The sequence below is a fragment of the Salmo salar genome, chromosome ssa01, assembly GCF_905237065.1.
Source record: "Salmo salar chromosome ssa01, Ssal_v3.1, whole genome shotgun sequence".
Taxonomy (NCBI): domain Eukaryota; kingdom Metazoa; phylum Chordata; class Actinopteri; order Salmoniformes; family Salmonidae; genus Salmo; species Salmo salar.
In genome coordinates, this window is record NC_059442.1 from 14149924 (window position 1) to 14175723 (window position 25800).

At 42.7% G+C, this 25800-nt stretch overlaps 1 protein-coding gene across 2 annotated transcripts; it reads right to left on the reverse strand.

Annotated features, from left to right (window-relative positions):
- Positions 1-1662: 1662 nt before the first annotated feature.
- LOC106565054 (snake venom 5'-nucleotidase) lies at positions 1663-12340 on the reverse strand. 2 transcript variants are annotated; one of them, XR_001319608.2, is made up of 10 exons: positions 11962-12340; positions 11517-11739; positions 11196-11384; positions 9969-10166; positions 9222-9376; positions 8955-9063; positions 8411-8560; positions 7940-8140; positions 7559-7617; positions 1663-3666 (listed from the first exon to the last, which is right to left on the reverse strand). XR_001319608.2 is itself a non-coding variant. In XM_014131708.2 (9 exons), exons 1-9 carry the CDS (start codon positions 12301-12303, stop codon positions 3500-3502), a joined length of 1734 nt encoding a protein of 577 aa, XP_013987183.2. In that variant the 5' UTR covers positions 12304-12339; the 3' UTR covers positions 1663-3499. The 2 variants fall into 2 exon arrangements, 1 of the variants encoding a protein (XP_013987183.2); XM_014131708.2 differs by lacking the exon at positions 7559-7617 and having other exon boundaries at positions 11962-12339.
- Between the last annotated feature and the right edge of the window lie 13460 nt (positions 12341-25800).

Genomic DNA, 25800 nt, shown 5'->3' on the forward strand with positions numbered 1-25800 from the left:
TGGGAAACGAGCCTAGAAATATAATGCCATTGCTGGAAGTGTTCTTTCATGTTGTAATGTTCTCCACTGCACTAAAGTGATGTTTGTTTTGAACTCCCTAGCTCTTCAATGACCTGTTCAAGAACAACGCCAACCGAACTGAGAGAGCAGAGAAGAAACACGCCCAGAACTACTTCATGGAGATGATCACTGTGGAAGGGGTCTACTTTATGTACAGTATGTGAAAAGTTAGATGCACAATATCATACCCCCCCTAAAAAAATACTAACCTCCCCTGTTATTGTAATGGTGAGAGGTTAGCATGTTTTGGGGGTATGATATTTGTGCGTCTAACTTTCTCACTCATCATTAACCAGACGGCATAAAAGGTTATCTATCAATGGAGCATCCATCCCTTCTTGTCCAATAAGGAACAACCCCTTGTTTACTGCAGGTGGCAAGACACTGGCTAATGATACCAGGTAACTTCAAAACATCAGTCAGGTGGGGACGAAGATATCATTCCATTTAAAGAGTTGATAGCAGAGTCTGGCCTGAATGATATGACATTTTTACTGTATTTGCAGCTCAAAGATTTAAAAAAAAAATGTATTTCTTCAAAGGGTGTGTGATGGACAACAAACTGAGGGGTGCTGCTAATGGAAAAGGAACGGTTTACACCTTATACAAGCTGGTTGACCTCCTTCCCAAACAGCAACATTTCAACAAGACTTGGGTGTGTCTAACACTGCAGCACAGTGGGATGCAATATGGAAATACACAAAGCATCACTGCATTGGCCTTCCTATCAGTCAAATGTACAATACTTATAAATTGCAAAGTGCGTAACCGCAGTGCTTCAGCATGGACATTTGGTTAAGGGAATTCATGGACTTATTGACAATGGAACAAACGGTATCGGTCCTCCAGGGCTATGCCAATGGACTATAGCAGGGGTAGGCAACCCTGTTCCTGGAGTGCCGCAGGTACTGCAGGGATTTTGTTCCAACTAGGCACCACATCTAACCAACTGAGCTAATTGATCAGTGATTGCTAAAATTCAACACACCTGGTCTTCCAGGTCAGTTAAACCAAAAACATGGAGTGCCCAGAACGAGGGTTGCCTACCCCTGGACTAGAGGGTCTTTGGGACTGATGAGGAATTTGTTACAGGAAATAATCACTGCCATCTGGTGAGGTTAGCATAGGGCTAATGTGTGCCAGGTTATCTGCTGGTACCAGCTACAATGTATGTCAACGATTTTAATTGGCTGATGCTTAAACTTAACCTTGGACTTAAACTTGTTCTAATGTTCGTAAGTATGGCACCCAGGGTATTCAGTGCAGTGCACAACATAGTTTACCACAATTCACCAACAACTTTTAAGGGCTGTTTGACTGTACTGTATGATTTAAACAGAAGTAAACACATTTAAGTTTAGTGATGAAAAGACCAGATTAGGATGTGTCAGAGTTTGTATTCATTTGCATCTATTTTCCTCAGTTGACTGGACCTGGTTCTTTTAGAACTGTTTCCTAAACTGAACAAGGTAAATTGATGAGTTATGTTATGATTATTTCAATGTAACTTATTGAAAGTGTGGCACCTGCATGTCTGCTAGGAGTCTCTAGTAGGTGTGTTGGAACATGTAATTTGATTCACACGACTTTTCCAGACAATACTTTTAAATGTTTAATTCACTTTATTGAAATGCTGATGTATGGAACTACCGGCTGATAAAGCAGAACATTCATCATATAATCATTCCAGCAGTAATCATTGTTAATACAATCAAAAATGTGTAATGGGTCCACACTGAAAAATATGTCACATAAAGCTTACTTCATTATTCAACGTTTTTAATTATTTTCACTGCATCAGCATATAGAGATGTTTGGGCTTTACAGCCTTCAGTGTTTATACATACATTGAACATGTGGATTTGATGTTTTTTTTTCAACCAGCAGCAGACTGCTACTAACGTGGCTCCATGGACTTGGCAAGAGGATTGTCTGGCTTTAGTCTCGGCTTCATCTGCTGCATGTTGTTGGAACTGTATATACAGCACTTAAACCACTCATACCGCTGCACTTGTGATCATTTTTACTGATTCAGAAAACAATAATACTGAAAAAAGGGGATGTGACTGAACATGATTGTGATAATAAAAGAAAAATATCTGAAGACTGATTAATCAAACTTGGTCGCTGCTTTTGTAAACCTCCCCACATCGTTTCTTGTCTGGCCTTGTCACACCCTGATCTGGTTCACCTGTCCTTGTTATTGTCTCCACCCCTTCCAAGTGTCGCTTATTATCCCCGGTGTATATATCCCTGTGTTTCCTGTCTCTCTGTGCCAGTTCGTCTTGTTTGCCAAATCAACCAGCGGTTTTCCTTGCTCTTATTTTTCTCTGTTTGTTTCTAGTCCTCCTGGTTTCGACCCTTGCTTGTACTGACTCCGAATCCGCCTGCCTGACCACTCTGCCTGTTCTGAACAACAGCCTTCCTATCCCCTTGTACTGTTTTGGACTCGGATCTGGTTTCTGACCCCTGCCTGGCCTGACCTTGAGATCTGCCTATCGCCTGGTACTGTTTGGACTCTGACCCGGTTTATGAACTCTCGCCTGTCCCCGACCTGCCTTTGCCTACTCCCTTTGTTAATAAATATCGGAGCACTACCATCTGCCTCCTGTGTCTGCATTTAGGTCTCGCCTTGTGCCCTTATAGGCCTATAATTATCATGAAGTAAACATGCACATGTTCAGAGCCATGACTCATTTTAGTCTGCACTCTGCCGCTGTCATTGGCAGCTTGCAGTCCTGCCTTCCCGGAAAGACTTGGAAATAGTGATGTTTTAATACCATGGGTTTTTCCAAATCTGATTTGGCTTGCCTTAGAGCTAAATGGTGACAATTATTTAGATTCCTTCATCGGACTGTCATCACTTCAGTGGAAACACAACAGCTCCCCCGAACACACAGGACAGTCAGATTTACTGTACAGTGCATTCAGAAAGTATTCATACCCCTTGACTTAATCTATTTAATTCATTTTAAATTCAGGCTGGAATGCAACAAAATGTGGAAGAAGTCAAGGGGTATGAATACTTTCTGAAGGCACTCTGCTGTATATCCTGCATGCAAAATACAAATTTGACATCATGACTTCATCTACTAAATCTTTGAGGGGTCTGAGAGTATTAAAAGGTTTTAACCTAAGATATTTAGCTTTCATTAACTTTCACAAACATGTCAATCAATTCAATCAATACGACTAAATTGCAACAATAAAATGCAAATATACATGACTCTATAAAAGTGACAAAACAAAGTGATTGGCAGTTTTTGTGCCACTTGCCTGTATGTACCTGCATATACTGTAGTAATGCAAATATAAATACATTATTTCTTGAAATAGTATAATACTCTTTCTCGTAAACAGCAGCCGTTTTAGAAACATTTAAATATGTGACACATCACCACAGAAACCTGCCATATTGTGATCTTCTGGAAAGAATCTCTCATAGGCTTGTGGACAGGGCCCACAGCAGGCCTAGCAGTAACAAAGTCAGACAGTTGGCCCCAGCCGCCACGGATGAGTTTCTGAACTTGATGCGGCCCTCCACAGTTGGGTACACCCTCTTCATCTCCTTGATGTAGTTGGCGAAAACCGAGATGTCCAGATCACCTATAGGCGAAAGTATAGAAAATATTAGTTGAATCCTTTGTTGCTATAGCAGGGTTTTTACATGCACTACGGTATTCACTCACTGTATGGCTTGAGGTAAGGCATCAAGGTTGCCACAACCAATATTAGCTAAAACCATGTTGATTAACAAGATCATTTGAACCCGCTGTGAGATGTTTACTGCATCGTAATGGCATATTTCTTAAGCCTGTATGACATGCATAAGCAAAGTCAACAAGTATTTTAAGCCTGTACTCGTGAAGTAGTAATGGGTCTCTTCAAGTGCTTATGCGTTCGTATAACTAGGATACTTTTTTCACAGATATTTTCTGGAAGTTGAAGGCCTTTTATTTAATCTTCTCTGTAATGTAATGTCATATACAGTATTGCAGTCTTACATCAGCAGAGCCAATGCCTTCATCTGTGCAGTGTTTTAGCTTTTAGAGGACAAATACAGAAGTATTTTTTCATGTATGAAAAATGTTTAAGGAAAGGTTGTTTAGATTGTACGTACAGTAATATGCTTCTGTCAAAGATTTGCTTTGGGTCTGGGAAACAACTCTGAAGTGTTTAACAGGCCCAGAGTTCACACAATGCTAATTCATGGTAACACCTGCTGTTACTCTTGAGTGACACTCACTGGTCGGACATACACCAGACCCTGTATGTGAACATTTTCTAATGTAACACTGAATGGCAACCAATTCTAATGTAACACTGAATGGCAACCAATTATAATGTAACACTGAATGGCAATCAATTCTAATGTAACACTGAATGGCAATCAATTCTAATGTAACACTGAATGGCAACCAATTCTAATGTAACACTGAATGGCAACCAATTCTAATGTAACACTGAATGGCAACCAATTCTAATGTAACACTGAATCTAACTTTAAAGGTTGCTTGTTGTTCATAAGGAAAACGACTTACTTAGCTGTATCCCAGTGAGCACAAGATGTTGAAAATATGTATTTTCAACTAAATCAACATCTTTTGCTCATTGGGATGTTGCTAGTCAAATCGAGGAGGATGACACCATGGTCTCCTAAACTAGTGTTTTGTCATAACCTTGACACAGATGCTCACCAGATAAGACAGCCACGTCCAACAGCCGATTAAACTGAGGTTACTACAACTCAAAGGCATTTTCAGAAAACAGAGAACATTGATTTCTCATTTGAGACTTTTCAGTTGGATATTTGTCCTCCAAAATAGTTACTACATGAGCCTATTTGTAATTTATAATGAGGCACAGGGGTTATTTATTCCTATTTTTCATTCAATTTCACTACCAACAGGGCTTCAGTACATACAGTGCATTCGGCAAATATTCAGACCCCTTGACTTTTTCCACATTTTGTTACGATACAGCCTTTTTCTAAAATGGATTAACTTGTTTTTCCCCCCTCATCAATCTACACACAATACCCCATAATGACAAAGCAAAAATAGTTTTTTAGGAATTTTTGCACATTTCTGAAAAAGAAAAACTGAAATATCACATTTACGTAAGTATTCAGACCCTTTACTCAGTACTTTGTTGAAGCACCTTTGGCAGCGATTACAGCCTCGAGTCTTCTTGGGTATGAGCTACAAGCTTGGCACACCTGTATATGGGGACTTTCTCCCATTATTCTCTGTAGATCCTCTCAAACTCTGTCAGATTGGATGTGGAGTGTCGCTGAACAGCTATTTTCAGGTCTCTCCAGAAATGTTTGATTGGGTTCAAGTCCGAGCTCTGGCTGGGCCACTCAAGGACATTGTCCCAAAGCTGATCCTGTGTTGTCTTGGCTGTGTTCTAAGGGTCGTTGTCCTGTTGGAAGGTGAACCTTTGCCCCAGTCTGAGGTCCTGAGTGCTCTGGAGCAGGTTTTCATCAAGGATCTCTCTGTACTCTGCTCCATTCATCTTTCCCTCGATCCTGACTAGTTTCCCAGTCCCTGCTGCTGAAAAACATCGCCACAGCATGATATTGCCACCACCATGCTTCACCGTAAGGATGGTGCCAGGTTTCCTCCAGACGTGACGCTTGGCATTCAGGCCAAAGAGCTAAATCTTGGTTTCATCAGACCAGAGAATTTTGTTTCTCATGGTCTGAGAGTCATTTAAGTGCATTTTGGCAAACTCCAAGCAAGCTGTCATGAGCCTTTTACTGAGGAGTGGCTTCTGTCTGGCCACTCTACCAAAAAGGCCTGATTGGTGGAGTGCTGCAGAGATGGTTGTCCTTCTGGAAGGTTCTCCCATCTCCACAGAGGGACTCTGTAGCTCTGTCAGAGTGACCATCAGGTTCTTGGTCACCTCCTTGGCCAAGGCCATTCTCCCCCGATTGCTCAGTTTGGCCAGGCGGCCAGCTCTAGGAAGAGTATTGGTGGTTCCAAACTTCTTCAATTTAAGAATGATGGAGGCCAATTGGTTCTTGGGGACCTTCAATGCTGCAGAAATATTTTGGTACCCTTCCCCAGATCTGTGCCTCGACACAATCCTGTCTCGGAGCTCTACAGACAATTCCTTCGACCTCATGGCTTGGTTTTTGCTCTGACGTGCACTGTCAACTGTGGGACCTTATATAGACAGGTATGTGCCTTTCCAAATCATGTCCAATCAATTGAATTTACCACAGGTGGACTCCAATCAAGTTGTCGAAACATCTCAAGGATGATCAATGGAAACAGGATGCATCTGAGCTCAATTTCAAGTCTCACAGCAAACGGTCTGAATACTTATGTAAATAAGGTATTTCTATTTTAGTTTTTTGCAAGGTTTTCTAAAACCTTTTTGTGCTTTGTCATTATGGGGTGTTGTGTGTAGATTAATGAGAAAAAAATTATTGAATCCATTTTAGAGTAAGGCTGTAACATAACAAAATGTGGAAGATGTCAAGGGGTCTGAATACTTTCCAAATGCACTTTATACAATTTTGTTTCTCGAGTATATTCAGTGAGGTGTAATGTAATGATTAGAGCTCACATAATTTAAGCAATAAGGCACACCAGGAAGTGCTGTACCATGAATACAGTCACAGGTAAATGGCGTTGTTAGGGTTCCACAGGAAGATATAGTCCGGATAAAAATCTGGTTGTTAGTTCTTTTGGACATGTTGCCCCATAATTAAATTGAGGAGTTTAGCACAACAGCCACAGTCTTCATCACGTATCCTAACCAATCCACATCGACGGGGTTGTTGTCGAGCGGGTGGAGAGCTTTAAGTTCCTTGGCATCCACATCACTAAGGACTTAACATGGTCCACACACACCCGCACAGTCATGAAGAGGGCACGGCAGCGCCTCTTCCCCCTCAGGAGGCTGAAAAGATTTGGCATGGGCCCTTAGATTCTCAAAACGTTTTACAGCTTTACCATCAAGAGCATCTTGACTGGCTGCATCACCGCTTGGTATGGCAATTGCACCGCCCTTGATCGCAAAGCGCTACAAAAGGGTGGTGCGGACAGCCCAGTACATCACTGGAGCCGAGCTCCCCTTCATCCTGGACCTCTATATCAGGCCGTGTCAAGCCATAGACTGTTCACTCTGCTACAGTTCGGGAAAACGGAAACGGAGCATCAGCTCTAGGACCAACAGGCTCCAAAACAGCTTATAAGACTGCTAAATAGTCAAGTAATAATACCTAAACTATCTGCACTGACTCTATCTTGCACTGACTGTACACACATTCACTAGACTATATATACACACACCATATACACACTCACTAGACTATATACACACACCATATACACACTCACTAGACTATATATACACACCATATACACACTCACTAGACTTTATACACACCATATCTACACTCACTAGACTATATACTAGATCCACATTGATCTGGTACTGGTAATACCTGTATATAGCTCCACATTGATCTGGTACTGGTAAATACCTGTATATAGCTCCACATTGATCTGGTACTGGTACTGCCGTGCCAAAATAAATGCTAGGCTGGAAGCAAAGGGAAATAATGTGCAAGTTGAGATAAATACAAGAGATGTTGCGACAGCAACATGGGCATAATATTCTTATGAGGCGCAGTGATCATTTTCAGATGGAACTGTTAGAGGCCATAGTGTGCCTGTGACCACCAATACAGCATAGTTTGAAACACTGCTTGTAGAGTCAGCATCTAGGATCCAAACAAACTGTTTTATAATTCCCTATCCTCCATGACAGACGGTCATTTCAATGTGAAAGTTCTGTATCTTTGCACCTTCCTGAACAGGCCCCTGTTCTGTTCAAACCATCTCACCCTGCCCAATGGGCTCACCAGTGTCATGTTTCAGTTTCTCCTCCTTGATCATGGTAAAACCATCTCCTCCGTCTGCGATGTAGGATGGTAGGACCAGCTTGTACAGCCTGTCTGGATCCAGGGATTCGTATCTGGGCACACGGCACCGAGAGCAGCGGAGGCTCAAGGACGTCACACGGTCCCCCACCGACCGTGACAGGTCATATTCAACATGGATTCCTGGGAAGTTGAAGCAGCCAGAAAGGGTTTCAGTATCAATCTTTACATTTGGTGGAAGCAGTGGGATCCAAAAATAAAATGTATTGGTCAATACACTGTATACAAAAAGTACAGAAAGGAATTAAGTAAAATCTATAAAGACCACAGTGAGTGTATTACAGGAGTGGTGTTTCATTCAAAGGAATGTAAAATATAAATATAATGTACAGTATATCCTACAATTATATTTTTCAACCACAGTGCCCAAAATAATCACTTATTGACTGGTACCTGAAACTTGAAGAAATTCCCCTCTGCTGCTTCCGTATCTTCGGACAGAGTTTTCAAATGCCTTTTTCAAGGTTGATCCCTTCAACTGCACCAGATCAAAAGTGCCACCAAATGGTAAGACTGCTATAACTTCCTCCATGGTGATGGTGCCTTGAGAAAGCAATGTAGAATAAATGTATGGTGTCCATAATATGGACAGCCTTACTCTGTAGAAGTTTATTAGGACAGCATCACACTGAAGAAGTTTATTAGGACAGCCTCACACTGTAGAAATTTATTAGGACAGCCTCACACTGTAGAAGTTTATTAGGACAGCCTCACACTGTAGAAGTTTATTAGGACAGCCTCACACTGTAGAAGTTTATTAGGACAGCCTCACACTGTAGAAGTGAGGACCTTCACTTCTGAAGTCATGTATGGCATCACTGTAAAGTGGCTACTTTTTCCACTTTAAAATGACTGTTTAGTTAGTAATATAAGGATTCTTAAATTAGTTGGCAGAACTTTCAAACACTTTATGAACCCATTATGAGTTATGACACACCATTTTTGTGACTTTCATCTATTCCTGTCCTTATGCCTCCACTGTTCAGGATGCATAAACTGACGTGATTCCACTGGATCTCATCTGCATACTTGATATTGTGATGAATCTAGAAGAGTCAGTGGAAACACAATGGTCACACACTTCAGTATAGGGGAAAGCCCTCAATCTGGGGCAAGTCCACCTGTAATGGACAGAAGTCTGAGATACTTCCACCTGGGCTGAGAATGATATTCCGCATGGTGAAAGCGTCTGCCACGTACTCACCATTGCGTCACAGATGAGGTTCCCCAGGTTGCACTCTCGGAACCGGCACTCATTAAAGGTTCCATTGAGATACACCAGGGTTTTCCCCACGTACTGAGACGAGTACTGGGCCAAGTTCTTCTTCCACTCGTCAACATCAGCAAGGATACCTGGATCTGAGAGACAGAGACAGGAGTCATGTTATTTTGTGTAAAAACATGGCTTTGAATGAATGTTCAACAAAAGTAAGAGGAAAGCAATGACTGCAGTTAGGCCTCGATTCAATCAGATCGAGCGTTAGCCTGCGTTGTCCGACATCCGCATAGTGGATGTTTTGGCGGTGTTGGAGCTGATAGGAAGGGAGTGTCAAAAAATATGAGCTGATAGGAAGGGAGTGTCAAAAAATACTCCCTTCCTACTATCTCTACTGTGTTAAAAGTTCAAAACGTCAATAGAAGGTGTAGGCTCAAGCGATGATATAAATATGTCAAATCGATGTGTAGACAATAGTACATCACGCATTCGAGTGTTCGAACTTGTAATGCGGCTGCATAGGATTTGCCTGATATAAAGTCGCATGTGGTTTTGTTGCATCCAATAGCAGTGTCTGCGATAAGTTAACACAATGATCTGCTTCTGGTTTGACAGCTATAACGCATTTCCACCTCAGACACCGCCAAAACAACCACTGTGTTGGCTAGTGCATATTGATGTCTATTGTTATCAGTCAGATCCAGATAGTCAGTCACAACTCTTCCAGTAGTTTACCCTGGGCTATGCTGCTGTCCAGCAGGATGGGGTTTCCATTCGCCTTCACCACATTCCCAGCTTTATCGAAGACCAACTTGAGGTATCCCAGGTACTTCCCAAAGGCAAAAGCCTGTACCACAGGGACATCTCTCCCGTCCTCAGACCTCACCGTGAAGGGGTAGGGACCCGTCGGCACCTCTGAAGATGGGACACTCCCTACAATGACAAACAGGCCTGTTATCTATCTTCCTCCCACTTGACTATTTCACATTTTTACTTTATCATTGTGTCTTAACATTGACAGGCTACATTGACACTTGACAGTGTGTGCTTCAATCAAATTATGCCAATATCTCAATTTGGTTTGTAACATACACTACCATTCAAAGGTTTGGGGTCACTTAGAAATGTCCTTGTTTTTGAAAGAAAAGCACATTTTTTGTCCATTAAAATGACATCAAATTGATCAGAAATACAGCGTAGACATTGTTAATGTTGTAAATGTGTCACGTTCTGACCAGTATAGCGGATATTTTGTTATTGTAGTTTGGTCAGGACGTGGCAGAGGGTAGTTGATTTATGTATTACGGGGTTTGTTGGTCACTGGTTTATGTTTGTATTTCTATGGGTATGTTCTAGGTTAGTTTTTCTATGTGTAGGTTGGGTGCTGGACTCTCAATTGGAGGCAGGTGTTTCTAGTTGTCTGATTGGGAGTCCTATAAGTAGGTGTGTGTTTTGTTTGTCACTTGTGGGTAGTTATTGTTAGCACTGCTTTTGTTGAGCCTGCTACGCTGTTCCTGTCGTTAGTTTGTTTATTGTTTTTTCGTGGTGTTCTCATATTTATAATAAAGATGTGGAGCACGCAACCCGCTGCGCCTTGGTCCCATTCTATCTTCCACAACAGCTGTGACAAAATGACTGTTGTAGCTGGAAACGGCAAATTTTTATTGGAAGATCTACATAGGTGTACAGAGGCCCATTATCAGCAACCACCAAAATGTACATTTCTTTCAAAAACAAGGACATTTCTAATTGACCCCAAACTTTTGAATGGTAGTGTATTTCCTTGCTGAACAAGAAACTCCCAAAATGTGACTGATATGATAAAACCCAAGAGGGTACTTGTGAAAGGCTGACATGGTGGACATTGACCCTGTTTACACATACACATAGTTCAACTTTCTTTTATGATCTAGAGCTGTAATCACAGAGCTATGACAATGTAACAACTGAATAATTGGGCACCTGTGTAGAGGAAAGTGTTGGTGTGTCCTCCAATGACCAGGTCCACACCTTTCACTCGCTTGGCGATGTCTATATCCACGTCAAATCCAGAGTGACCAAGGGCGATGATCTTATTGTAACCAAGAGTGATCAGTTTATCCACCTGGACCTGCAAGGCTTTGATCTCATCCTCAAAGATCAGGTGTGGACCTGGATTGTACACAATAGAAAAGTTTAACGTGAGTCACACAACTGAGTGACTTGACCTGAAATTCCTCGAATAAGCTAGTGATTAAGCGAGCCACCCATCAAATGATCCATCAATCAAACCATCTATTTTACCTGGTAAGGATAAGACTGGAGTTTCCGCTGAGGTGTAACCTACCACAGCCACTATTTCAGAGTCCATCGTGAATGTTGTGTAGGGTTGATAGTAACCATTGATAGTTGGGGCGAGTGTTGCATCTGCCTTGATGTTGGCACTGAGAACAGTGAAGTTCACCTTCTGCAGAAAAGGGCGGAGCAGGCCCTCCACTCCATTGTCAAACTCATGGTTTCCAAATGCCTGAAAGCCAGGGAAAGATAACTGTTACCTGTCTCACTACATGATTATGTGAATTATTATATCAGATCATGCTCTTTGTCTCTCTGTGTGTGTGTGTGCGTGCGTGCGTGTGTGTGCGCGTGTGTGTGTGCGTGTGTGTGAGAGATACTGAGAAAGATAAAGTGTGATAAAATGTACTATACCTAATTCACAATTTCATCAAGTTTGATGGAAATGGCTTACCATCGCATCATATCCAAGCTTGTTCATGAAATACGCAGCTTCCTCCCCTTTGTAGTAGTTGAACCAGACAGTACCCTGAAACTGATCGCCAGCATCCAGCAATAACACATTCCGTTCTTTGCTCCGGATGTCTGCTATTTTTGTGAACCTCCTGGCCACTCCACCGAAACAAGGACTACCTGGACTACATTTACCCGACTCTCTACTATTCTCCTCAATCCGAGCGTGAGCATCGTTGGTGTGTAGCAATGTAAGCTCGAAAGTTGACACACTTTCAAAATGCATGAAGAAAAAGAGCAAAGCCAAACGCATGCACGGAGGCAGAGTCCTCCACACATCCATTTCACTCACGTCAAAGCGCGTACTGTGCAATAGGCTCTGTGCCTAGACTCCAGTTCCAAATTAAACTAATTTAGTAGGCGTGTACTTGGGTAGTTAAGTGTTAACACATGTTTAAATACTTGGCTCCTCGGATGTTGTTGCCGTTGTCGTCTGTCCCTATAATTTTCTCCACAAAGAACAATAGTAGGTTTAGTTGAGGAGCTAAGACCACATGAATACCCATTCATGTTTTCCACGCAGTGCCTCACTATAATACCATGTGGCTACGCTGGATTTATATGGCTGAATATTTGCAAACCTTTATTCAGTTTCATTGGCAACATCTTCAATGCATTCTGTTTTCAGTGTCAAGTAAAATGTACATTACACCAGTCTCAACGTCAACAGTGAAGAGGCGACTCCGGGATGCTGGCCTTCTAGGCAGAGTTCCTCTGTCCAGTGTCTGTGTTATTATGCCCATCTTAATCTTTTCTTTTTATTGGCCAGTCTGAGATATGGCTTTTTCTTTGCAACTCTGCCTAGAAGGCCAGCATCCCGGAGTTGCCTCTTCACTGTTGACGTTGAGACTGGTGTTTTGCAGGTACTATTTAATGAAGCTGCCAGTTGAGGACTTGTGAAGCGTCTGTTTCTCAAACTAGACACTCTAATGTGCTTGTCCTCTTGCTCAGTTGTGCACCGGGGGCCTCCATTCCTCTTTCTATTCTGTTTACAGCCAGTTTGCGCTGTTCTGTGAAGGGAGTAGTACACAGCGTTGTACGAGATCTTCAGTTTCTTGGCAATTTCTCCCATGGAATAGCCTTCATTTCTCAGAACAAGAATAGACTGACGAGTTTCAGAAGAAAGGTCTTTGTTTCTGGCCATTTTGAGCCCATAATCGAACCCACAAATGCTGATGCTCCAGATACTCAACTAGTCTAAAGAAGGCCAGTTTTATTGCTTCTTTAATCAGAACAACAGTTTTCAGCTGTGCTAACATAATTGCATAAGGGTTTCCTAATGTTAAATTAGCCTTTTAAAATGATAAACTTGGATTAGCTAACACGACGTGCCATTGGAACACAGGAGTGATGGTTGCTGATAATGGGCCTCTGTATGCCTATGTAGATATTCCATAGAAAATCTGCCATTTCCAGCTACAATAGTCATTTACAACATTAACATTGTCTACACTGTATTTCTGATCAATTTGATGTTATTTTAATGGACAAAAAATGTGCTTTTCTTTAAAAAAAAAAGGACATTTCTAAGTGACCCCCAAACTTTTGAACGGCAGTGTATGCTATGATCCAGCATATCAGTGTCATAGGGTAAACATCACCATCATGAGAAATGCTGCCCAGTAGCAAGGTCCAAAATACATGGACTCTTGGGGGTGTCATGAAACTCTTGGGGGTGTCCTGGAACTCTTGGAGGTGTTCTGAAAATAGGGTTGCTGTCATTTGTTATAGGAAAGTACTACAAAGGTGATGTGTCACTCTATTTGTGAGGCTGTAAAAGTGACAGACCACATGAACTTCAGACCAGATAGATACCTCTATTCTACCCTTGCTTGATTGAACCTGCTAGGCTCAATTTACTTCCCCGACTAAGAACACTATGTAACAGTACCCTCTAGTGAATATTGGAGGTAAATTGAAGCCCACCGAAGCCTTTCATGAAGTACAGCTCCCTTTCAAATATGTTTTTCAGTGAAATCTTGATTCACGTCATCAATTTCAATGCAATTTTCAGTTCCCTTTAATCTCTTTAGGGAGGCTCTTGTTATGGACTCTATTTTTGAGGATTTCTGGCTATCATGTTGCCTGCAGCAACATTTTTTTTGCCTTTGATTTATATCCTTGTGTGTGTGATGTGTCACAACAACGCTGTGATACTTCAATGGGAAACCTGCACATTTACGATTAATTAGTTAAATGAACATTTGATTAAAGAGTAAAAAACATCAACATTAAGCTATTGCAAGTTTATCAAGGGGTGGCAAGATCAATGCATAAAACAAAAGGTAGAAAAATAACTTTCAAGAAGAGCAAAAGATAAATTTTTTATTTTTTATTTATTTCACCTTTATTTAACCAGGTAGGCTAGTTGAGAACAAGTTCTCATTTGCAACTGCGACCTGGCCAAGATAAAGCATAGCAATTCGACACATACAACAACACAGAGTTACACATGGAATTAAGAAAACATACAGTCAATAATACAGTAGAACAAAAGAAAACAAAAAGTCTATATACAGTGAGTAGGCAAATGAGGTAAGTTAAGGCAATAAATAGGCCATGGTGGCAAAGTAATTACAATATAGCAATTAAACACTGGAATGGTAGATGTGCAGAAGATGAATGTGCAAGTAGAGATAATGGGGTGCAAAGGAGCAAGATAAATAAATAAATACAGTACGGGGATGAGGTAGGTAGATAGATGGGCTGTTTACAGATGGGCTATGTACAGGTGCAGTGATCTGTGAGCTGCTCTGACAGCTGGTGCTTAAAGCTAGTGAGGGAGATATGAGTCTCCAGCTTCAGAGATTTTTGCAGTTTGTTCCAGTCACTGGCAGCAGAGAACTGGAAGGAAAGATGACCGAAGGAGGAATTGGCTTTGGGGGTGACCAGTGAGATATACCTGCTGGAGCGCGTGCTACAAGTGGGTGCTGCTATGGTGACCAGTGAGCTGAGATAAGGCGGGGCTTTACCTAGCAGAGACTTGTAGATAACCTGTAGCCAGTGGGTTTGGCGATGAGTATGAAGCGAGGGCCGACCAACGAGAGCGTACAGGTCGCAATGGTGGGTAGTGTATGGGGCTTTGGTGACAAAACGGATGGCACTGTGATAGACTGCATCCAGTTTGTTGAGTAGAGTGTTGGAGGCTATTTTATAGATGACATCACCGAAGTCGAGGATCGGTAGGATGGTCAGTTTTACGAGGGTATGTTTGGCAGCATGAGTGAAGGATGCTTTGTTGCGATATAGGAAGACGATTCTAGATTTAATTTTGGATTGGAGATGCTTAATGTGAGTCTGGAAGGAGAGTTTACAGTCTACCCAGACACCCAGGTATTTGTAGTTGTCCACGTATTCTAAGTCAGAGCCGTCCAGAGTAGTGATGCTGGACAGGCGAGCAGGTGCGGGCAGTGATCGATTGAATAGCATGCATTGAGTTTTACTTGCGTTTAAGAGCAGTTGGAGGCCACGGAAGGAGAGATGTATGGCATTGAAGCTCGTCTGGAGGTTAGTTAACACAGTATCCAAAGAGGGGCCAGAAGTATACAGAATGGTGTTGTATGCTTAGAGGTGGATCAGATAATCACCAGCAGCAAGAGCAACATCATTGATGTATACAGAGAAGAGAGTCAGCCCGAGAATTGAACCCTGTGGCACACCCATAGAGACTGCCAGAGGTCCGGACAACAGGCCCTCCGATTTGACACACTGAACTCTATCAGAGAAGTAGTTGGTAAACCAGGCGAGGCAATCATTTGAGAAACCAAGGCTGTCGAGTCTGCCAATGAGAATGTGGTGATTGACAGAGTCGAAAGCCTTGGCCAGGTCGATGAATACGGCTGCACAGTAATGTCTCTTATCGATGGCGGTTATGATGTCGTTTAGGACCTTGAGCATGGCTGAGGTGCACCCATGACCAGCTCTGAAACCAGATTGCACAGCGGAGAAGGTACGGTGGGATTCGAAATGGTCGGTAATCTGTTTGTTAACTTGGCTTTCGAAGACCTTAGAAAGACAGGGTAAGATAGATATAGGTCTGTAGCGGTTTGGGTCTAGAGGGTCACCCACTTTGAAGAGGGGGATGACCGCGGCAGCTTTCCAATCTATGGGAATCTCAGATGATACGAAAGAGAGGTTGAACAGGCTAGTAATAGGGGTTGCAACAATTTCGGCAGACCATTTTAGAAAGAGAGGGTCCACATTGTCTAGCCCGGCTGATTTGTATGGGTCCAGATTTTGCAGCTCTTTCAGAACATCAGCTATCTGGATTTGGGTGAAGGAGAAATGGTGGGGGCATTGGTGGGTTGCTGTGGAGGGTGCCGGGCAGTTGCCCGGGGTTGGGGTAGCCAGGTGGAAAGCATGGCCAGCCGTAGAGAAATGCTTATTGAAATTCTCAATTATAGTGGATTTATCGGTGGTAACAGTGTTTCCTAGCCTCAGAGCAGTGGGCAGCTGGGAGGAGGTGCTCTTATTCTCCATGGACTTTACAGTGTCCCAGGTCTGGAGTGAACCAAGGACTATATCTATTCCTAGTTCTACATTTTTTGAGTGGGGCATGCTTATTTAAGATGGTGAGGAAGGCACTTTTAAAGAATAGCCAGGCATCATCTACTGACGGGATGAGGTCAATGTCATTCCAGGATACCCCGGCCAGGTTGATTAGAAAGGCCTGCTCGCAGAAGTGTTTTAGGGAGCATTTGACAGTGATGAGGGGTGGTCGTTTGGTCGCAGACCCATTATGGATGCAGGCAATGAGGGAGTGATTGCTGAGATCTTGATTGAAAACAGCAGAGGTGTATTTGGAGGGTGAGTTAGTTAGGATGACATCTATGAGGGTGCCCGTGTTTACAGATTTGGGGTTGTACCTGGTAGGTTCATTGATAATTTGTGTGAGATTGAGGGCATCAAGCTTAGATTGTAGGATGGCCGGGGTGTTAAGCATGTCCCAGTTTAGGTCACCTAGTAGCACGAGCTCAGAAGATAGATGGGGGCAATCAATTCACATATGGTATCGAGGGCACAGCTGGGGGCAGAGGGAGGTCTATAGCAAGCGGCAACAGTGAGAGACTTGTTTCTGGAAAGGTGAATTTTTAGAAGTAGAAGCTCAAATTGTTTGGGTACAGACTTGGATAGTAATAGAGAACTCTGCAGGCTCTCCTTGCAGTAGATTGCAACACCGCCCCCTTTGGCAGTTCTATCTTGGCGGAAAATTTTATAGTTAGCGATGGAGATTTCAGGGTTTTTGGTGGTTTTCCTAAGCCAGAATTCAGACACGGCTAAGACATCCGGGTTGGCAGAGTGTACTAAAGCAGTGAGTAAAACAAACGTAGGGAGTAGGCTTCTAATGTTAACATGCATGAAACAAAGGCTTTTACGGTTACAGACGTTAACAAATGAGAGCACCTGGGGAGTGGAGCTAGGCACTGCAGGACCTGGATTAACATCCACATCACCAGAGGAACAGAGGAGAAGTAGGATAAGGGTACGGCTAAAGGCTATACGAACTGGCCGTCTAGCACGTTCAGAACAGAGAGTAAAAGGAGCAGGTTTCTGGGCACGATAGCATAGATTCAAGGCATAGTGTACAGACAAAGGTAAGGTAGGATGTGAGTACATTGGAGGTAAACCTAGGCTTTGAGTAATGATGAGAGAGATGCAGTCTCTAGAGACGTTTAAACCAGGTGATGTCATCGCATATGTAGGAGGTGGAACAACATGGTTGGTTAAGGCATATTGAGCAGGGCTAGAGGCTCTACAGTGAAATAAGACAGTAATCACTAACCAGGACAGTAATGGACGAGGCATATTGATATTAGAGAGAGGCATGAGTAGCCAAGTGAACATATGGGTCCAGTGAGTGGTTGGGCTGACTGGGTACACGGCGATTCAGACAGTTAGCAGGCCGATGCTAACAAGCAAAAAAGTTAGTAGGCCGGGGCTAAACAAGCTAGCAGTTAGCAGACCGGGCTGGCAAGCTAGCAGTTAGCAGACTGGGTTAGCAAGCAAGCAGTTGGCAGACTGGGGCTAGCAGTTAGCAGACCGGGGCAGGCAAGCTATCAGTTAGCAGACCGGGGCCAGCAAGCTAGTAGTTAACAGACCGGTGCTAGCAAGTTAGCATTTGGGGGACATCGCGATGGGGGTGAGTCTGTTTTTGCCTCTTCGTGCGGTGATGTCGATAGACCAGTCGTGGAATTAGTAGGGTTCCAAGTAGCTCTAGGTAGCTAGTAGGCCGCGGTTAGCAGAATGGGCCTTCAGCAGCCTGTTGGAATCCTCGGGCAGATTATGTCAGTATTCCAGTCGTAGAGGATCCGCGGGGTTCCGTGCCCCGTACCGGCAGTAGAAGCGGTCCGGATATTGTAGCCCAGCAGTGGGCTTCGGTGGTAGCACAGGAGCCCTGGCCGGGCTAGCTTCAGGCTAATTGGTGCTTGCTCCGGAATGGAAACGCTAGCCAGGAGTAGTCACCCGAGATTGCGGTTAGCTAGTTGCGAAGATCCAGATGAAAATGTTCAGAATTTGCGGTAATTAAAAAAAATAAAAATAATAATTGGTCCGTTATGCTCTGGTTTGAGTCACGCTGTTCGAACTTGCGAGAGCTTTCCGAGCAAAAGGTTAGCTGATGACCGCTAGCAATGGTTTGCTGACTGATAGCTGGTAGATAGTTCAGTTGAGGGATTCCAGATCCGAAGTAAATAGAAATACTTTACAAAAAAAACAGATTCACGCCACATTGGGTGAGGCGGGTTGCAGGAGAGTATTTAGAAGTTGAGGTTTAGGAAAATATTTTAAAAAGATATATATAAGGGACACGACAGGACAAAGACAAAGACGTCTGACTGCTACGCCATCTTGGATATAATTAATTGGACCAAAATAAATTACAAATTAATAGGAATGTCTCACTGGTAGGTTTCAAACAAATGTGATGGGCTCAACATGAACGTTTGAAGAGTTATTAAAGTCATATCAAAGTCTGTGCCGCTCTCATTGATCACCACAAAATTAACTGGACGTAATATTGGCATCTCCAGAGTTCACATCCTGAGAGATAAGGGACATATTTTTTTTTTAATTTGGTCTCTGGGGTTAGTTGGGGATCCCAAAGGAATGATGGCACACTACCAGTTTATTCATCAAGTCCTTCATAGCAGACTTCAAATGGTACCATCAGTAACATTTTCAAGGCTTTCCTTGTGATCACAACTGATAGATACAGACACTAAAAATTGACCATCCGAACTGATGCCATTGCTTATAAAGTTGGATTGCCTTTAAACACAGTCACATCCTTATCATCAGAGTTTCAGAAATATACTGTATATGACATCTGTCATCACTTTATAGATGCCGTGGCTCATTAGAAGTGACGCGGAAATGTGATGTGAAGACTGCACAGCAGGTGGTGACACGTAACACTCCAAACACTCAAAGGTTCCACTGCAATACAACAGAGGAGCTGACAGAGATAAACAGAGAACTTCTCTATGATGAGATCACTGGAATCAGTCTCAACTCAGAGGGATTTCAATAAAATGACTTCCTTTACTTTTTTGTTTGTAGTGCCTAACAAAGCTTATTATTGCCTTACAAAGGTGTGCACAGTCCCAAAGTGGGAAAACGACCCCGAAGCCATAACTGTCAAACTGTAATGAAGAATTTGGTCGTCCCGTGTGGCTCAGTTGGTAGAGCATGGTGTTTGCAACGCCAGGGTTGTGGGTTCGATTCCCAAGGGGGACCAGTACGGAAAAAAACAAACATTTATGAAATGTATACATTCACTACTGTAAGTCGCTCTGGATAAGAGTGTCTGCTAAATGACTAAAATGTAAATTCTTAGGCTTTCCTTTATGTGTTTGCTCCCAGGTGCTGGTTAGCCGCTGCACCATCATCCTCACGCAACTGCCTGAAACAATTCACAATAAGATACCCACATAAACTATACAGAAGTTACCTAGCTATGTAATTACAGGAAATATAACAAGGCACTGGAGGACATTGTACTATACAATTCCTAGCCTACATGTCCGAAATGAAACCAAGACTGTTCTCAGGGCAGGCCTGGTTGTAGCTAGTGTAACAGTGTAGGTTCCGTCCCTCTCTTCGCCCCAACCTGGGCTCGAACCAGGGACCCTTGCACACATCAACAACTGACACCCACGAAGCATCGTTACCCATCGCGCTACAAAAGCCGCGGCCCTTGCAACGCAAGGGGAACAACCACTTCAGGTCTCAGAGCGAGTGACGTCACTGATTGAAACGCTATTAGCGCGCACCACCGCTAACTAACTAGCCATTTCACATCGGTTACACTAGATATGTTTGAGGCGCGTCGGGGACAATTTTAGCACTTTAGCTAACCTTAACCCTTTTCGTAACCTTAACCTAATTCTCCTAACCTGCCACGTTAATACTCATAACCTGCTGCGTAAGTTCTTCTAACCTGCTATGTAAGTTCTCCTAACCTGCCACGAAAAGTCACTTCTGCTAGTCAAAACCAGCAGAGTATCTGAGTATCCACCACAAGAGATTGGTGGCACCTTAATTGGGTAGGACAGGCTTGCGGTAATGACTGGAGAGGAATTGCTGGAATGGTATCAAATACATCCAACACATGGTTTCCAGGTGTTTGATGTCATTCCATTTGCTCCGTTTCGGCCATTATTATGTGCTGTTCTCCCCTCAGCAGCCACCTGTGGTATCCACTAATGCATTACAGCTAAATCAAATGACAGGAGAAATGGAGCTAGCAAGCTTAGCTACATTTGCTAGCTAGCGCGGTTGCTCATGGTAAAAAATGCCTAGCTAATTACCATAACAAATACATATGATATTATCGTAGTTCATTGCGTCCACAAGCATAAAAACATCAAGAATGCTACTTAATAGGGAAAACAGGATGGCTGGAACTATAGAATGAGGAATTAGAATATGTGCGGAGCTACAGATCTCTAATGATGAGACACTATTTATTAATATGATTGACTACAAATTCTTCACAGCCTTTCATACACAAATGGAAATCAATGCTGATTTGATAAGAAAATCTGATTAAATGGGAAGGATTGGCACCATCTACAAAACAAATAGCGTGGAAATAGGTTCCAGAATTCTTTGTTGTTGCTATTGGTAAGTTGGTATATCGGTATGCCAACTTTTAATGTCAAGTAGACTATCCCGTTAAAAGACACTTAAAGATGCACTGTGCAAAAATTGCTCTGCCATTTCCTGATTGCAAAAATTCTAATAGTTTGCCTAATTTCAGTTTATGTGTCAAAACAAGAAAGTATAGTGTAGAGAATGATTGTAGCATCTAGACCGCTGTGAAATATCGTTTCCATAACCAAAAATATTGTATTTTCAGCTGTTTGAAGCTGGTGAACAAAACTGAAAGCAAAAGACGGAAAAACTAAACCTAAAAACGTGAAGCATAGAAATAGCACACATAGAACAGATCTACCGCTTCCTAGACTTGCTTTCCATGTGATTGTCTATGTGAATTTTGTCGGGTCGCCCAAAAAGTTATGTATTGCAAGTTTATAGGTTCACTCCATATGGGTCAGATTAGTATATGTTAACCTCCCACTGACTATCATGTATTTGATATTACCCTCAACATAACCTCTCCTGAGTGGACAGACTCTGTGGTCTCTACATTATCACAGTGAGTATCTTAGTTTGATTAGAAAGGAAATCATGACCTCTCTGTAAGTCAGATCAAATATGGGAATGTGTGTGTGCTTCAAAAAGACAGATAATGGCATCACATTAAAAACTCCTTTCATTGTCAGTTGGCATTTATCTTAGTTAAGGGCAAAAGGGAGCTAGAAAAGACAGGGAGAAACCAGCAGACACTAGGCCCTCCATGGAATACGTTTGATACCCCTGCTCTGGGGCATCATCACATTATCCAAACAGAGTAAACCCCCATGTCTTGATACATCATCATGCACTTTATCCTCAACAAAGTGTGGAACAGTTCCACTTCTGACACTTAATGAGTACTGATGGAGTGAGGGAGGCACATTGATGTTTTGTGGCGAGGAAGTTACCCGCCATTCATTCACCTCCTAAATGGACTCTTCAACCACCATTATCATCATGACCTCCCTGCATAAATACCAGCCAATCATCAATCATCATCTCATTTCCTGTGACACCTTCCATTCCAGGAAATAAAACACTGCTCACGAAAGTGCACTTAGTAAATGGTCCCCCAATGCATTCTGGGTAAGGCATTATGAGTAATCTACCCTGGAGAGCTTCTGTAATAGGAGTCCTCTTTCCTTTTCCTCTGTATGCTGTGCAAATGAACTTCAGACACTGGCTAGTAGAACTCTTAAAATCTTAGAAGTTACTTTGCTCCTCAGGGCCACCGTACTAGCCTACCATGTAGATTTGCATAAAACGACAGGGCAGACAAACTGGGCAGCTTCAACTCCCCAGTCATTTCATTAGTTTTGGGAAACTTCAAAAGGGACCAGTTGAAAATAGTCCCCTTCTCCCTCCTGTCACATTTTTAACAGGAGGCTTTGGAGAAGGATCTGACTGGAATAACCAGCACCATATGTCATCCTACAACTGAGACTTCAATCATAGTCACATGGATCTGAAGCTCAGCGTGTGGCCTACATTTGATCCTCTGCAATGTTTTTGGATACTGCATGCCTTCAAGTTCAGTATTTGACGAGCAGATGATTGTTCGAACTTGAAATGACATGCAGTCTTTCCTCTTTAGCCCATTCACGGTATCATGGTCAACACTGCATAGGTGAAACAGAGTTCCATAATGAGTTCCAGTCAGCTATAGAGCCCACTTTCTCACTGTCTTCCTGAACTGTGTGCATCCTGTTTATTGTGTTATCCATGTAGCGTGACGCCAGGCATTACTGACCCATCTCAGCTTTGCCAATCTTCCGTGTTTCACATCATGAACTGGGGTTGGAATAAACCATTCCCCACAGCGAGTATTCCAAGGGGTGTCTCATATCCACACATCCAGGGGTCTGAATGTGTGTTTTTCCTTATTCGGTGCGAACCAATAAGTGCGTGAGTCAGTAACAAAACAAAAAAAGTAATCCCAAATATAAAACCCTGCCTGGAGATGTGAGTGACAAAATGAAAGTAATATATTTTCAACGATATTATGCAAATATATACAGCAATCCATGCCCATAAAGATGTAATATCCCCAATAAAAATTAGAATTATCATTAGTCCACTTACACTCAGTTTGTATGGGGACTGATATCACGAGTTTGATGTTGGATACATTATTGCCTGCTTAAAATGTTTTTAAAAAATGTATGGCCTGCCTGAGATTGGATGCTACGGCTCTGCCTCTGCGGTGCTCTAATGTATTTAGTGAGCCCAGATAGCTGAAATCATGGGGATTCTACTCTGTTCAGTGCAGCAGCTGAAGTGGGTCACTCTCCGTAAGGCCTACTTTCCAACTAGGTAAACACACAAGGTAAACACACAAAAAAGGCTTTTTGATTTTATTTTATTTCACCTTTATTTAACCAGGTAGGCCAGTTGAGAACAACTGTGACCTGGCCAAGATAAAGCAAAGCAGTGTGACCAAAACAACAACACAGAGTTACACATGAGATAAACAAACGTACAGTCAATAACACAATAGAAAAATCTGTATACAGTGTGTGCAAATGAAATAAGGAGTAAAGGCAATAAATAGGCCATAGTGGCAAAGTAATTACAATTTATCAATTAACACTGGAGTGATAGATGTGCAGATGAGGATGTTCAACTAGAAATACTGGTGTGCAAAAGAGCAGAAAAACTAAAACAAATACGGGGATGAGGTAGGTAATTAGATGGGCTATTTACAGATGGGCTGTGTACAGCTGCAGCGATCGGTAAGCTGCTCCGACAGCTGATGCTTAAAGTTACTGAGGGAGATATGTCCCCAACTTCAGTGATTTTTGCAATTCGTTCCGGATCATTGGCAGCAGAGAACTTGAAGGAAAGGCGGCCAAAGGAGGAGTTGGCTTTGGGGATGATCAGTGAAATATACCTACTGGAGTGCGTGCTACGGGTGTGTGTTGCAGGCTTTGGTGACAAAAACAGATGACACTGTGAAAGACTGCATCCAATTTGCTGAGTAGAGTGTTAGAGGCAATTTTGTAAATGACATTGCAGAAGTCAAGGATCGGTAGGATGGTCAGTTTTGCGAGGGTATGTTTGGCAGCATGAGTGAAGGAGGCTTTGTTGTGAAATAGGAAGCCGATTCTAGATTTAATTTTGGATTGGAGATGCTTAATATCTCTGGAAGGAGAGTTTACTTTCTAGCCAAACACCTAGATATTTATAGTTGTCCACATATTCTAGGTCAGAACTGTCTAGATTAGTGATGCTTGCTCGCAGCGATCGGTTGAAGAGCATGCATTTGGTTTTACTAGCATTTAAGAGCAGTTGGAGGCACAGTGTATGGCACTGAAGCTCGTTTGGAGGTTTGTTAACACAGTGTCCAAAGAAGGGCCAGATGTATACAGAAGGGTGTCGTCTGCGTAGAGGAGGATCAAAGAATCACCCGCACAAGAGCGACATCATTGATATATACAGAGAAAAGAGTCGGCCCGAGAATTGAACCCTGTGGCACCCCCATAGAGACTGCCAGAGGTCGGACAACAGGCCCCTCCGATTTGACACACTGAAGTCTATCTGAGAAGTAGTTAGTGAACCATGCGAGGCAGTCATTAGAGAAACCAAGGCTGTTGAGTCTGCCGATAAGAATATGGTGATTGACAGAGTCGAAAGCCTGGGCAGGGTCAATGAAGACGGCTGCACAGTACCAGTTGGGCCAGTTGCTGTGGGGGGTGCAGAGCTGTTGGCCGGAGTTGGGGTAGCCAGGTGGAAAGCCAGCCGTAGAGAAAATCTTATTGAAATTCTCAATAATCGTGGATTTATCTGTGGTGACAGTGTTTCCTAGCCTCAGAGCAGTGGGCAACTGGGAGGAGGTGCTCTTATTCTCCATGGACTTTACAGTGTCCCAAAACTTTTTGGAATTAGTGCTGCAGGATGCAAATTTCTGTTTGAAAAAGCTAAATTCAAAAGGCACTCGCACATCTGAGCAATCTTTTTGCAGGTGCATGGCAACAGTTGAACAAAATGAAGGAAAAAGGAAACCGCACACTGCTCTTGATAGTATCACTGATATTTAATAAGCTTATGTATCGGCCTCACAGCCTTCGTCAGAGCTTTTGTGAATTTTTGGAAATTAGCACCCTTATGTAGACCTAGCCACCCCCCCCCACTTCCGTTCCACACATCGAAAGGGGTTGGAGGCAAAGGAAAAACAAATAAGTGCTACCAAATATAACAGTATGCATTTCATAAATATTACAGAAGTGTATAAATAAGACGTATTAAACACGTCTGTAAAACCACAATGAGGACATAGCAAGTTTTCATTAATCATTGGGAATATCGTACGAAAAACATCACAGTAATCTTAAATAGGCACATAATTCATGTTCAAATTCACAACATAACATACATAGGCATTTCATCTGTCACAACGTCGACTGAAGGTGGCGCCTCTCCTCGTTCGGGCGGTGCTCGGTGTTCGTTGTCGCCGGCCTACTAGCTGCCACCGATCCTCTGTTCATTTTCTTTTGGTTAGGTCTGGTTTAGGTTTGCACCTGTATTGTGTTAGTTCATTAGTGGGGGGGTTATTTAGTCTTTCTGTTTAGGTTTGGGTTTGTGCGTGATTGTTTTTCGTCTGGTTTGTTAGGCTGGGGTTAGGTGTTTTTTCCCTGTGCCTTTG

Excerpts from the sequence above, each read along its gene's own strand:
- LOC106565054 (XM_014131708.2), bottom strand. The coding sequence starts at position 12,303 with ATGGATGTGTGGAGGACTCTGCCTCCGTGCATGCGTTTGGCTTTGCTC. Across the intron at positions 11,385-11,516 it reads TCCAGTCTTATCCTTACCAG|GTCCACACCTGATCTTTGAG; the intron begins GTAAAATAGATG and ends TGTACAATCCAG. Across the intron at positions 9,377-9,968 it reads GGACAGCAGCATAGCCCAGG|ATCCAGGTATCCTTGCTGAT; the intron begins GTAAACTACTGG and ends TCTGTCTCTCAG.